Source organism: Lithobates pipiens, unplaced genomic scaffold (assembly GCF_037356315.1).
Source record: "Lithobates pipiens isolate NorthernLeopardFrog02 unplaced genomic scaffold, aLitPip1_a1.2 Scaffold_19, whole genome shotgun sequence".
Classification (NCBI taxonomy): Eukaryota; Metazoa; Chordata; class Amphibia; order Anura; family Ranidae; genus Lithobates; species Lithobates pipiens.
This window is the reverse complement of record NW_027507764.1, coordinates 130521721-130536265: the sequence shown is the minus strand read 5'-3', so window position 1 is coordinate 130536265 and position 14545 is coordinate 130521721. Positions and strand designations below refer to the sequence as shown.

The window sequence follows — 14545 nt, the reverse complement described above, 5'->3', positions numbered from 1 at the left end:
TAGCGGAGGAGTCCGGCGAGAAGACCCCCGAAGATGGAAGACCCCCGGAGCTGTGCAATAAATTATTTTATCTTGTGCGTTGTGTTTTTTTTTGTACTTTATTTTACAGATGAATGGGTAGGGGTACATTGTACCCCATACTCATTCACATAGGTTGGGGGGCCGGTATCCGGGGGCCCCCTTATTAAAGGGGGCTCCCGGATTCCGATAAGCCCCCCGCCCGCAGACCCCGACAACCAACGGTCAGGGTTGTTGGGAAGAGGCCCTTGTCCTCATCAACATGGGGACAAGGTGCTTTGGGGTGGGGGGGCCGCGTGGCCCCCCTTCCCCAAGGCACCCCCCATGTTGAGGGCACGCGGCCTGGTACGGCTCAGGAGGGGGGGGGGCGCTCGCTCGCCCCTCCTTTCCTGGCCGGCCGGGTAGCGTGCTCGGACAAAGGTCTGTTGTGGACTTTGGGGGGACCCCCACGCCGATTTTTTTCGGCGTTGGGGGTTCCCCTTTAAGTCCATACCAGGCGGCGGGGCCAGCGACGTCTCCTTCGTGGGCCCCGCCTACCTGGAGACCCGCTCGAAATGAGCGGACTTTTCTCCGGGCGGGAAAAGTCCGTTCATTTCAAAAGTACGGCGGACTGGCATACACACAGCCGGATTGTCCGCCGAAATGCGAGTCCGGCGGGAAGATTGGAGTGTAAAACTACATTCTAAGTCCGCCATACTTTCGGGTCAAAAAAGTATGCCGGAGGCTACACACGGGGGGATTGTTTGGCGGACTTGAGTTTGCCGGACTTTTCCACCCGCTTGTTTGATCGTGTGTACGCGGCATAACTGACATATCAGCATAGATGTCGCATCACTTTCTTAACAATCAACAATGCAACCATCAGGCCCTCCCCTCACGCCAGGGTACTAGGTGTAATCCTAGACTCTAACATGTCATTTCAGCCCCAAGTTCAATCGCTGTCAAAAGTTTGTAGAATTCACCTCCATAACATCTCTAAAATTCGCCCCTTTTTAACAAATTAAACCACCAAGCTCCTCATTCATTCCCTCGTCATCTCTTGCCTTGACTATTGCAAATCCCTTCTCATTGGCCTACCTCTCCATAGGCTATCCCCTCTTCAGTCTATCATGAATGCTGCTGCCAGACTTATTCACCTTACCAACTGCTCAGTGTCTGCCAGTGTCAGTGTCTGCCAACCCTTTCCTTCAATCCCTACACTGGCTCCCAATCACCCAGCGAATTAAATTAAAAATACTAACCACTAACCATTCAGAACTCTGCCCCGAACTACATCACCAATCTTGTCTCCAAATATCACCCAAAAGTCCCCTCCGCTCTTCTCAAGACCTCCTACTCTCAATCTCTCTCGTCTCCTCCTCCCATGTTTGTCTACAGGATTTCTCCAGAGCCTCTCCCATCCTCTGGAACTCGCTACCTCCACTGGTCCAGCTATCCCCTATTCTGGCTACCTTCAGGCGATACCTGAAAATTCATCTCTTCAGGGAAGCCTATCATGTCTCCAAATAATGTCCTACCACTTCCATCAGCTCATTCCCCACAGTTATAACCTTTTGTTCCACCTGCCCCACCCTATTAGATTGTACGCTCTTCTGAGCAGGGCCCTCTTAATCCTCTTGTATTTTATTGGATTGTAACTGTATTGTCTCCTTTTATATTGTAAAGTGCTGCATAAATTGTTGGCACTATATAAATCCTGTATAATAATAATAATAATAATGTTTACATTCCTTGTAATAGGAATAAAAGTAACAATTTTTTTTTAAGAGAACAGTGTAAAAAAAATAAAGAAAAGTAAAATAAGGAAAAAAAATTTTTTTAAATTGAAATAATTATAGACATTGACACATATGCACCTACACACGTTGAACTGGATGGACTATTGTCTTTTTTTTTTACCTTACCTACTATGTAACATTGTAAGAATATTTGCCCTGCTAGACTGATAGCACTGTATAAAACAGATCAATGTAATGGACTGGTTCTCCTTTTTTCGGTTTAACTACTGGTGGGTAGAGGATTACAGAAGGCTAATGTCAGGACAGATTCAGATACTCATGCCAGCTTTTTATTAAAACACATTCAATTATATTTTAATAAACATAACTAATTAAATATTCTATATGTTTGTCATTCAAAGTTAAGATCTTCTTAGAAAACAGTAAACAAGTTTTAAAATAAGCATACACTGACTTTGATAGATGCAGGAACTGTGGAGAAATTAATTCTCAAAGTTTACAACAGACTCAATGTAGTCTAATTATTTGCTTTTCTACAGCTTTAGCTTACTCTGCTTCCATTCACAGCAGTAGCTTGTGTCAGTCATCCAGCTTGTACTGTGTTTACATTAGAAGTATGGTATTCTGCCAAGTCACTAAAATCACTGAAAAGGTCCCACGACTGCATCTCTGTAAAGAACTTTGTGGATGAATTGTTTCACAGTGCCTACAGGTACATCAGGAATGCCTTATTTTACTGCTGTATGCATGTAAATTCTGAGCAACGTTTACATGTGTATAGAATAAATGGCTTTTTGATGCTAGGACATGGGCAAATTCTACCACCTAATGTCCTTTTGTTGCTAGGATGCAGGTGACTTATGCTACCTATTGTATTTGTGTTGCTAGGATGCAGGCAGATTATGCTGCCTAGCATTCTTCAGTTGCTAGGAGGCAGGCAGTGCCAATAGAGCATTTTCACTGTACGCATGTAAATATCATAAGCATTTACATGCATGCTGTGTAAAATACTTTCTTGTACTCATCTTTATGCAGCTGTGTGCATGGTCCCTTAGAAAGCTATATAGCGTATACACATCTAGAAAAAAAAAACATGCAGAACAGATAAAATCACTTAATTTTTCATGCTCATGTGCATGAGCCCTATAAAGCAAGTAGGCTGACCGGCCCGCCAATTTATAGCAAAGACAGAAATATAATTTCTTGCGAAATTGGTCTTTAAGTCTACTTTAACCTTGGAGTAACAGTAAACTCTCATAGATGTCAGATGTTTAATTTCCCAGGCACTTGTGGAAAATTTTACATAAACCTTTGAGGATGTTGTTAGCATTTCTTTCAAGTAAAGTTTCTTTTTATATACTTTTACGTGTCCATTAAGACTATTAATGGTCTGCTTCATGTCATACACTGTTGTGTGATGTACGGAGTCCGCATTAAAATGACTATGATGTTATGTGTTTGCAGGGAAAGTGCTGGTACATACGTTTCTTGAAGAAGACATAAGTGAGTACAGGTTTATTATTCAGCATTGTTATGTCCTATGGTTGTATGGATATCTATCACTGAACACACACAGAATTTTACAAGCAAATCATTAAATTGGCATATCATTTAAATGAATCTGTTGGTTTGTAAATAGGCAATAAAAATTCAGCTAAAGATTCTACTTTCATCAAGCTTGGGAATTTATCGTTATGCATTCTGCAAGATCCTGGATCTAATTAGGGTTGGAAATCAGCAGGTGTTACAAGATTGGGCAGTTCTCAGCTCTTTTGTCAGAACTGAATCCCAATGCAACCATGTATAGTTAAAGCTGAAGTTTAAGTTTGGCAATTTTTATGAAGTTACAATTGTCCAGCTTGGACCAATGTACAGTATCTCACAAAAGTGAGTACATCCCTCACATTTTTGTAAATATTTTATTCTATCTTTTCATGTGACAACACTGAAGAAATTACACTTTGCTACAATGTAAAGTAGTGAGTGTACAGCTTGTATAAGAGTGAAAATTTGCTGTCCCCTCAAAATAACTCAACACGCAGCCATTAATGTCTAAAGCGCTGGCAACAAAAGCGAGTACACCCCTAAGTGAAAATGTCCAAATTAGGCCCAAAGTGTCAATATTTTGTGTGGCCACCATTATTTTCCAGCACCACCTTAACCATCTTGGGCATGGAGTTCACCAGAGCTTCACAGGTTGCCACTGGAGTCCTCTTCCACTCCTCCATGAAGACATCACAGAGCAGGTAGATGTTAGAGACCTTGCACTACTCCACCTTCAATTTGAGGATGTCCCACAGATGCTCAATAGGGTTTAGGTCTGGAGACATGCTTGGCCAGTCCATCACCTCTACCCTCAGGTTCTTTAGCAAGGCAGTGGTCATCTTGGGGGGAGTGTTTGGAGTGTTTGTTATCATGTTGGAATACTGCCCTGTGGCCCAGTCTCCAAAGGGAGGGTATCATGCTCTGCTTCAGTATGTCACAGTACATGTCGGCAGTCATGGTTCCCTCAATGAACTTTAGCTCCTCAGTGCCGGCAGCTCTCATGCAGCCCCAGACTATGACACTCCCACCACAGTGCTTGACTGTAGACAAGACACACTTGTCTTTGTACTCTGGTTGCCGCCACACAAAAATGACACCATCTGAACCAATTAAGTTTATCTTGATCTCACCAGACCACAGGACATGGTTCCAGTAATCCATGTCCTTAGTCTGCTTGTCTTCAGCAAACTATTTGTGGATTTTCTTGTGCATTTTTTAGAAGAGGCTTCCTGTTGGGACGACAGCAATGCAGATCAATTTGATGCAGTGTGTGGCGTATGGTCTGAGCACTGACAGGCTGACCCCCCCACCCCTTCAACCTCTGCAGCAATGCTGGCAGCACTCATATGTCTATTTCCCAAAGACAACTTCTGGATATGATGTTTAGCACCTGTACTCAACTTCTTTGGTCGACCATGGTGAGGCATGTTCTGAGTGGAATCTGTCCTGTTAAACTGTTGTATGGTCTTGGCCACCATGCTGCAGCTCAGTTTCAGGGTCTTGCAAATCTTATTATAGCCTAGGCCATCTTTATGTAGAGAAACAATTCTTTTTTCAGATCCTTAGGGAGTTCTTTGCCATGAGGTGGCATGTTGAACTTTCAGTGACCACTATGAGAGAATGAGAGCGATAACACCAAATTGAACACACCTGCTCCCCATTAATACCTGAGACCTTGTAACAATAACGGGGCACATGACACCAGGGAAGGAAAATAGCTAATTGGACCCAATTTGGATATTTTCACTTAGAGGTGTACTCACTTTTGTTGCTGGCGGCTTAGACATTAATGGCTGTGTTGAGGTATTTTGAGGGGGCAGCAAATTTACACTGTTTACACTTTACATTGTAGCAAGATGTAATTTCTTCAGTGTTGTCACATGAAGAGATATAACATATTCACAAAAATGTGAGGGATGTGCTCACTTTTGTGAGATACTGTATGTATGTATGTATGTACCATACCTGTGGAATCCCCATGGACACTGGAAATCACTGTAGTAACAGTTATTTTCAGCTTCCATGGAGATGTCCACTAGCATCTGGGTCCTGTGTCCTCTGATTGGACAAGATTGACATTACTGCGTCTCTCCAAGTCGTCCAATTGGAGATTGTGTTGGACTCATTAAGTGAGGGAAATACACCATTTGACAGTTGTCACTGTAACAGGTGTTCCCATTGGAAGAGTTCTCATCTGTTGGAAAACTTTTCTGTGACTTTCAGATATACTGTAATTTAACAGTTAGTGAACTGCTACTTTTCAAGGATCTCTTTTTAGGAAGACGAGTTGCTTTAAATAATCATACATAGTGCCAAAGACTCTTTTTGATGGCTATAATCCCTCTGTACATATGAGGTACAAGGGATTATTTGCATATCTCCCACCACAAATCATAAAATGACGGCTAAACCTCACCTTTAACAACATGGTAGTTTGGGAGTGTTGATTGCAGTTTGAAGATGAAATTGCTCTACTTTCTCACTAAGGATTAGTTTACACCTAGTTAGGGAGCTGTAAAAACATGGGGTAGAGATGTGTTTTACCCCCCCCCCCCCCAACCGCAAAGGCAAACAGAGGCCATACAGAGTACACAGATGCCGCAAATGCTACAGTTAAATGGCTCTTGATGTAATTTTTTTATGGGTAGTACTGACTGTAGGCAGTTCAAATGAATGTCATGGTGGTGTGGGCTTTTAGAGTAAACATGTGAGTGGGGGTACTTCCTTTCTGTACAAGCTCACTAATGCCTGAAAAAGGCAGGGCAGTGGTCATGTGAATATTAGCATTAAGATTAGAAGTGAGCCGTACACCTTGCTCAGCTGTGTAACCACATGCAGAGTCCTACTGTAAAACATGCCATCCATGTTTATTGCACAACTTATCGTCTGAATGTCGCATTTAAAGAGGGGAACCGCTAAGCTTGTGTCCCGCTCCATCAGTCCAGTTTTCCTCTGCCACCTCACTCCCAGAGACAGAATATGATCCCACTGTACACTGAGCGTTGATCTCATGTGTGCACTTGATTACCTTCTTCAGCTATCCTGTACCATACAGATAGGTTTATGGGGTCTCTGTACTGTGGCTTCGGTCCTGATTGCTTTCATGGAACTGACTGCTAGGTAGGGAAACAGAGCACCGACCCCCTTCGTTACCGGAGGACCTGTCACCCATGCCTGGTACCACTCCTGTCTTTCTGGCTGCTATTACATTCCCATCAATTCAGGGTTACCAGTAACAACTACACTCTGCCAACTCCTCCGCAGAGTTAACCCTTTGTGATGGCCTTCCATTCCTTCTTCTTTTCACCCCCATATGTGCTTTACAGACCCTATTCTTTCGATATGCTATGTACCTCCATGCACCATTTTAAATAACTTCAGACCAGGCATGAAACAGTTGATATAGCTTTTCTCAAACATACTGGCAGATACAGTCCAATTGTATATTGCACATTCAGTAACATTTCTTCAAAAACTATCTGACAGCAGGCTGTCCAGTATGTACGAGTTGCAAGAGTATGCAAGAGTTCTTAAAGTGTTACTAAACCCAGTAATATGAAAATAGTCCGCCCCCCCCCCCCCCCCCCCGTGCCCACAGCTTCTAAAACTTCTTTTTACATTAAAATACTGCCACTATATACCTTTTTGGCTGATCTGTATACCACAGTCACGTGATAAACTGCAGGGAGTGCTGAGAGTTTAAGTAGGAGGAGATTTCCACTGGAGCCTGTGTCCTCATGCTGTTATGGGAGGCGGATCATCCAAGATGTGACATGCCACCCAGTGTGCTCTTTTTTAGTTACCGGCCATGGAGGAGGAGGGAGGGAGGGACTGAGCTGTCATTTAGGATCTGAATACACACCCACATGTGCGATGTCAATATCATGGAACCTGAAAAGCTCAGTTCAAATAGGAGATATTTTTTCTCCAGCAATAGAGACCAAACTGAGCATGTGCAGCAGTACTACCCTCACTGTGTCTTATCTGGCCTTGCCAAGAGAGACCCCGCAGGAGGGCGAGGATCTGTCCATACAGGATCAAATAGCCTTTTAACACAATGCAGAGGATTAACCCCTTAAAGAGGAAGTAAACCCTGATGAGTTTACTTCCTCTTTCATTCCCTGCAAAGGCAAAGCATAATGGACTACTATGCATCGCATAGTAGCCCATTATGTGTCACTTACCTGACACAGGAGCCAGCGAAGTCGCTGCTGTCCCCTGTAGTCCGCCGCATCCATCTTGCTGGTGGCGTCTCGCAGCTCCGCCGCTGTCATTCGGTGAAGCCGCGATGACGTCACTCCCGCGCATGCGCACGGGAGTCGACACGCGCGGCAGCTCCATTCTTGGAAATGCCGCGCCTGCGCGCCGCTGTCTACGGCGCATGCGCCGTAGACAGCGGTGCCCGTTTTCGGGCAAATATCTCCTAAACCATATAGGTTTAGGATATATTGCTTGGACCTACAGGTAAGCCTTAATCTAGGCTTACCTGTAGGTCAAAGTGGTTTGTAAGGGTTTACAACCACTTTAAGTTCCACAGTGAGTGTAACAAGCATGCAAGATTTTACTGTTGTGGGTTTAGTAACAGTTTAAGTCTGTGATATAGCAGAGTCCTAACAAAGGTGTTCTCCCTGAGGGCCAGGGCCACTGATAGGGTAGTACAACCAGCCCTGTTGTACCTGGCCAGCAGGGGGGCCCAAGCAGCTTTTAACCTCTAGCGGAAAAAAAAAAGAAGCTAAATAACTATATTAACCCGCACCCACTTGATTACTAAGGTATATAAGGAATATACAAAGTAAAAAGTCCTGCGCAAATGGTGCCACTAAAAAATAAATGTATAAAGAAATATAAATGTATAAAAAAAATATAATATATAAAGTCAATAAATCAAGGTGTACACACCGATGTGTGAAAACAGTGAAAAATAGGAGAAAAGGCGGGACCAGCTGTTCAAAAATAGATAAATCCAGGCTCTCAGAACTCTCACCTCAAAGATGGAATAATCAGGCAAAGTAAAATAACCCCAGAAGATTCTCCTTAATATTTCTCTATGTAATAACCAAGGAATAATAGATGAAGCCTGTAGTATATCCTTCTGCCACTAGAGGGCCATTTCCAATACTTGAATACAACACTGCAGCTTGTAATTCCGTGGTATAGAGCTTGAAAAAAACACAGAGGAGAGGGGGAGAGGGAGAAAGAGAGGGGGACTCCAATAGTGTAGTAGTTGAATGAATGGACAAATTTATTAAAGCATAAAAAATGGACTCTCACATAAGCAAAAAAAAGGGTAACACAGAGCAGATAAAAATGAAGACCTGGCGTTTTCAGCCAGTCTTACGCTGTTTCCGGTTGTCCTACGGCCACTCCCTACGCGTTACGTCACGTCATGTGACTTCTTCAATTCCCCATTGAAGAAGTCACATGACGTGACGTAACGCGTAGGGAGTGGCCGTAGGACAACCGGAAACAGCGTAAGACTGGCTAAAAACGCCAGGTCTTCATTTTTATCTGCTCTGTGTTACCCTTTTTTTTGCTTATGTGAGAGTCCATTTTTTATGCTTTAATAAATTTGTCCATTCATTCAACTACTACACTATTGGAGTCCCCCTCTCTTTCTCCCTCTCCCCCTCTCCTCTGTGTTTTTTTCAAGCTCTATACCACGGAATTACAAGCTGCAGTGTTGTATTCAAGTATTGGAAATGGCCCTCTAGTGGCAGAAGGATATACTACAGGCTTCATCTATTATTCCTTGGATATTACATAGAGAAATATTAAGGAGAATCTTCTGGGGTTATTTTACTTTGCCTGATTATTCCATCTTTGAGGTGAGAGTTCTGAGAGCCTGGATTTATCTATTTTTGAACAGCTGGTCCCGCCTTTTCTCCTATTTTTCACTGTTTTCACACATCGGTGTGTACACCTTGATTTATTGACTTTATATATTATATTTTTTTATACATTTATATTTCTTTATACATTTATTTTTTTAGTGGCACCATTTGCGCAGGACTTTTTACTTTGTTTATTCTTATGTGATAGTTGGTGTTAACTATTTTGTCCCGCTGCATTTTTTAGCAACACTTGCACTTTTGTATCACTTTCACTGTGGATTTTGTATTGCTATAATTTTTACTTTTCCATTTTTTGACACGTATTTAGTCATTTTTGCACGTTTGAGCACTTAATAGCGCGAGGGTCCATTTTTCACATTTTTATATAAGGAATATATATTCATTTCCTGGGCCCCATCAGGTTACCAGAGGGGCCCAGGAGGTGAAAGCAGAAGAGGGACTTTTTTTCCATTTTTGGGTTCAGGGATACAATTGCATGCTGTTCTCAGTATACCTGCACAAACTAAAGTTCTTCTTGCTTACTGCATGCCTCTCCGGCGGATGGATATTACTGTTATACAGCTCCCTTCATTCAGTAAGAGCTGCAGCTTGAGGGACTTATCACTGAGGTGGCTGAGACAGACAGAGCAGCAGGAGTAATCTGGACCACTGCAGTAGTACACAGGCAAGCAGTCCCCTGCACACACACACACACTGACAGGTCACACTATTGTAGAATGTGCAGTCCCCATGGTTATTATCATTATGATGATCAGGGCACAACAGGTGATGTATGGCTCTGTCAGTGTAACATGACTGTGTGGTGCTGACTTTCCTGATATATGGCTGTACTGTGTGCTACAGACTATAACTCAGCACAGCCATAACAAAGTCAGCACCACACAGTCATGTTACACTGACAGAGCCATACATAATGAGCACATAGTGAGATGCTACTTTTACATATGTGGTGGGGGGGAAGGGGCAGTAAAAACACACAGCCAAGCTGCATTTTTACCACCCCCCAAACCACTCCCCTTTGATAACCTTTCACCCAAGTTTTGCAATTAGGTCCTTTTTCATGCAGACCTGATTGAAAGCTCCATGTAGGTTTACAGGTATGAACTAACTTGTGTGCATTTAGATCCACCTTCCTCCGTGTCCATTCAGGTAGGAAAAAAAAAAAACAATATTGGAAAAGAATATCCTTTTCTATTTTTCCAGACCTAAATGTGACAGATCAGAGGTAGCCTGATGTAAATGGACACAAGTCGGTGGTGTATGAAGACACAAACTGAAAGGGCACAGATGTCAAAACACTGACATCTCTCCCATTCAGATGCAGTTATGAATGGTGGGGCGCTATAAATGTTACATGTTCCAGCTCCTGCCTCCAGACACCCCCCCCCCCCCCCGACAGCATGGGAAACAAGGGGTGGGGTTGTGGGCGGAGCCAGGATGGGTTGTGGGCGGGGTCAAGGGGGCCCCGCCAGGTAGGCTGTATGGGGCCCCATGATTTCTAACAGCAGCCCTGCTGAGGGCCACATCTTCTCCCTGCCTATGGTCTTATTTTCCATCCAGACCACAACAAGAGAGCCCCAAACATTTGTATTGACAACAGAAGGGGAGGGAAGAGCCCAGAAAAATGCCAAGATTGAATTAACCCCTTTCTCTCTAGGCAGCCTGCTAAACTAGCTAACTTAGAAACAACACCTGTAAGCACCTGCAGCCCATCTGAAAAATGATTTACTGTGAGACTTAAATGATTTAAAATGAGCCCCAACATTGGAAGAAAGCCATACGGTTTCTTATACAGTTTCTTAGCCTGACTGATTTTTTTTCAAGGGCTACATAACAATAATTCTCACGGTTGTATCTATTTGCTACTATCTAGTTGCTACTATTTGCATACTTTTACAGTCAGTGGTTTTAAGCCATTGAATGCTTTATATTTTATTAAAGGGTAATTTCACCTGAAAAGTGACAATTTGCAGGTTTGAACTACCTGCTAGCCTCATATTTCTTGGGTATTCCAAAAGATTTCTCTACAAAGCAGCTTTCTTGAAGTTAAGCAGCCCTGCCAGGAAAAAGGTAAAACGCTGTGCATACAAGAGAAAATAATATGTTTTTTCCTCTCCTGCTGCCCTCACCAACAAACAGAAATGTTCCTCTGAAGTCCACTGAGAAGCCAACAATCAAAGGGCAGTCATCCTGTAGGTTAGTTTGGTGAGGGTCATTGTAAGGAACTATGGAGCACAGGGGCTAGAGATTGACATTCCTGGAAGTATCTTCTCAACACGCTTTAGCCACATACACTTTGGGTATCAATCCCCTGTGTGTCCAATCCAAGGGCTTTGATGCACCCTGTTAGGCATAGGTTTAGTGTCCAACCCTTCTAGTGCTCAGGGTTGTATGCCCAGAATACCTGCATTCTGATCCTGCAGCCAGCTGCACCATTGCCTCACAGGTAAATAAAAATGCCACAATAGTGCACACAGGGTGTACGCATGGCTTTAAAAATAAGATTTCTCAGTCATTTCGGCAGTGCACTCAACAGTCAGGCTCCCCCATTGCTTCACATGGGGCTTCCTGTCTGCATCTTTTCACAAGGATTCCAGCTGAGTCTCCTGTGGGTAATCACAAACAGTCCCATTTGCAAGTGTGAATGGGGCTTTAAACATACTCCTAGTAGGATTCTGTAAGTTTTATTCAGTGTTGGAGCTTGGTTAGAGCCTTCTCAACCTGATAACAGCTTGTTTGAAGTGGCAGACAGCATTGTCAGTAAAATTAGTGTTAACCATTCCCAAACTAGAGCTGAAGCATGTTTAGGTGCTTTATTATAGTGGATTGAAATTCCCTGAATGCTTTGCAAGTACTTTGTAAGAACCATGCTCTATTGTGTTTAGAAATGCCCATATCTACAAAGTTTTGGAGTCAGTAGCAACATAGTGTGCATTTGGCATCATTTGAAATACTTTTAAGAACATTCAGAATTCATTATAGATGCAGTTGAATATTACATTCACATAAACATACTTGGGGAGAAAAGCCCCTCAATCCCACTTATTTTTGAGTGGAGTGCAGTGTAAAGCTTTAACTTGATGACAACACAAGGTCAACCCATGAAAACATTATGCTTAACGTAATTTTTTTTCTGCGCTTCAATATTTGATGCTATCTTTTACCACGTCAAAGGGTCCAAAAATTGCACCTTGCTAATATATACATATTAGGGATGCTTTGGTGTTGTTTGTGGTGTTAGCAGTACTGGCCTCATTAAACATTCATTAGCCAGCAGCTCAACCCCAAGAAAAGGATGGTTAATTAGAGCTTGGCCACAGAAGGTGGGTGTAAAATCTACCCAGCATTTAAGTTAGACAGAGAAGAAAAATTTTGGTCAATACCCAGAATGCTCTATCACTTTTTTGGAAAGGTATTTGCATGCCTAGCAGTGCTGCCAACCGTCAGTATTTTTTACTGGCAGCCAGCAAAACATGGGCACTCTTCCCCTGCCAGTAAGTCCCAGTGGCAGAAAAAGGTTGGCAGTTAAAAATATGGCTGCAACGCTCAGGCTCGGAACTGTGCATGTGCAGTTCCGGTCCGGAGCCAGCCAAGACCATCCAAGTGACTGTTCCAGATAGCCAGCCGGGGGCAGGTCTGGCAGAGGTGGCATCTGAGTGCGTTGTGTGATGTCATGGTACAAGGGAGCCAAGCGGTGTGGCCAGAGCCTCCTGTGAGCCAGGCAAGCTGGGAGCCAGACTGTCAGTGCTGTTTAGACTGCAGTGGACTGAAGGGACCGCCTGACGTGGAGAGAGATTGTCACTGTGCCTCAGGAGGGGGATGTGGTGTGTCGGTGATCTGGGCTGCTGTACACAGCTGTCAGTGTCACTGTGATAGTCAATTTCATGTGTGTGTGCCTGCCCATTCTAATTTATTTCCTTCCTGGGTCCTGTCCCTGGGCTGCTTACTTACTATATTGAAAATAAAATAAGAAATATGTATTTTTTGTCTTAACCCCTTGGCGCCGGCCATACACAAATATGTGGCCTCTTGGCGCCTGGTCCTTAGTGCGGGGGGTGCACATTTGTGTGAATTGCTGCCCATACACATGTGCCAAGAGTACACACACTGCTCGCTTCTGGCAAAGTTATCATAATCTAACCAAACATGTTTTGGATCACGTAAACGCTGTGATAGCCAATCACGGTTGTCAGATGTTCTTAAGCCCCGCCCCACCTTCCTGCATCATAAACCTCTTAAAGGGCTGGGAGACATGGGCACTAAGAGGTTAAAATTTACCTTAACTGCTTGCTGCCCGCCCACTGTCATATGGCGGCGGAGCAGTGCAGCTCTTATTCTGGGACGCCGGCCCAGAACAGGCGCTCCCATGGGCCAGCGCAGTGCAACGATCATGTCCTAGCAACACAGCGCGCCTCGCTCTGTGGAAAGAGCCGAGTCCTTGGCTCTTTAAACATGTGATCGGCTTTGTCCAATCACAGCCGGTCACATGTAAACAAGGAAGTGCCGGTAATCGGAGCCGATTACAATAGTAAAAAAAGTGTAAACAAACAGTGCCCACCAATGCCAACGATCAGTGCCCACCAGTGGCAGCAATCAGTGCCCACCACTGTCCAAAAGTGCCACCAATCAGTGCCCATTGGCGAAGCCAGTCAATGCTGGCAATCAATGCCACCTATCAGTGCTGCCCATCAATGCCCATTACTGCAGTCAATCAATGCTCATTGGTGCCACATATCAGTGCCACCTGTCAGTGCCCATAATTGCGGCATATTAGTGCCTCCTCATCAGTGCCACCTAATCAGTGCCAGTAAGTGCTGCCTTATCAGTGCCCATAAGTGCCACCTCATCAATGCCCACCAGTTCAGCCTATCAGTACCTATAGGTTCCGCCTCATCAGCGCACATCTGTGAAGGCGAAAAATTACTTAGTTAAAAATTTACTGACAGAAATTATTTTTTTTGTAAAAAATAAAAAACCCAACAGTGAATAAATACCACCAAAAGAAAGCTCTATTTGCGTGAAGAAAATTATAAATTTGTTTGGGTACACTGTAACGTGACCGCGCAATTGTCATTCAAAGTGTGACCACGATGAAAACTGAAAAATGGCTTGGGCAGGAAGGAGCTGAAAGTGCCTGGTAGGCAAGTGGTTAAATAACATTGCTAATTGCATATTGTACTTGTTTGCAGCTTAAATACTGAAATTTGCACTTAAAACTGTAATTTTGTAACCATTGGCAATGCCAGTAAAAACTTGGCTGTGCCAATAAATTTTGTGTTCTGTGTCAGTAAACTTCAAGCTAATAAGTTGGCAACACTAATGCCTAAGCATACGCAGTTATAGAGATATGCAAGGCCCATTTACACAATTGCAAACGTTAAAGCCCCTTTA

At 43.6% G+C, this 14545-nt stretch overlaps 1 protein-coding gene and 1 non-coding gene across 10 annotated transcripts in view; one reads left to right on the top strand and one right to left on the bottom strand.

Annotated features, from left to right (window-relative positions):
- The window catches only part of HDAC9 (histone deacetylase 9), an 880403-nt gene that overhangs the window by 164677 nt on the left and 701181 nt on the right, over positions 1-14545 (top strand). For 7 of the 9 annotated variants that reach the window (XM_077491260.1, XM_077491259.1, XM_077491262.1 and 4 more), the window contains exon 3: positions 3222-3260. The exons of the other annotated variants lie outside the window; for them this stretch is intronic. In XM_077491260.1, coding sequence (XP_077347386.1) covers positions 3222-3260 — 39 coding nt within the window. The remainder of the gene's footprint in view (positions 1-3221; positions 3261-14545) is intronic. 9 annotated transcript variants of the gene reach the window in all.
- On the bottom strand, positions 12328-12454 carry LOC143999865 (U4atac minor spliceosomal RNA). The gene has a single exon (XR_013278182.1). It is a non-coding gene; the product is annotated as a U4atac minor spliceosomal RNA (small nuclear RNA).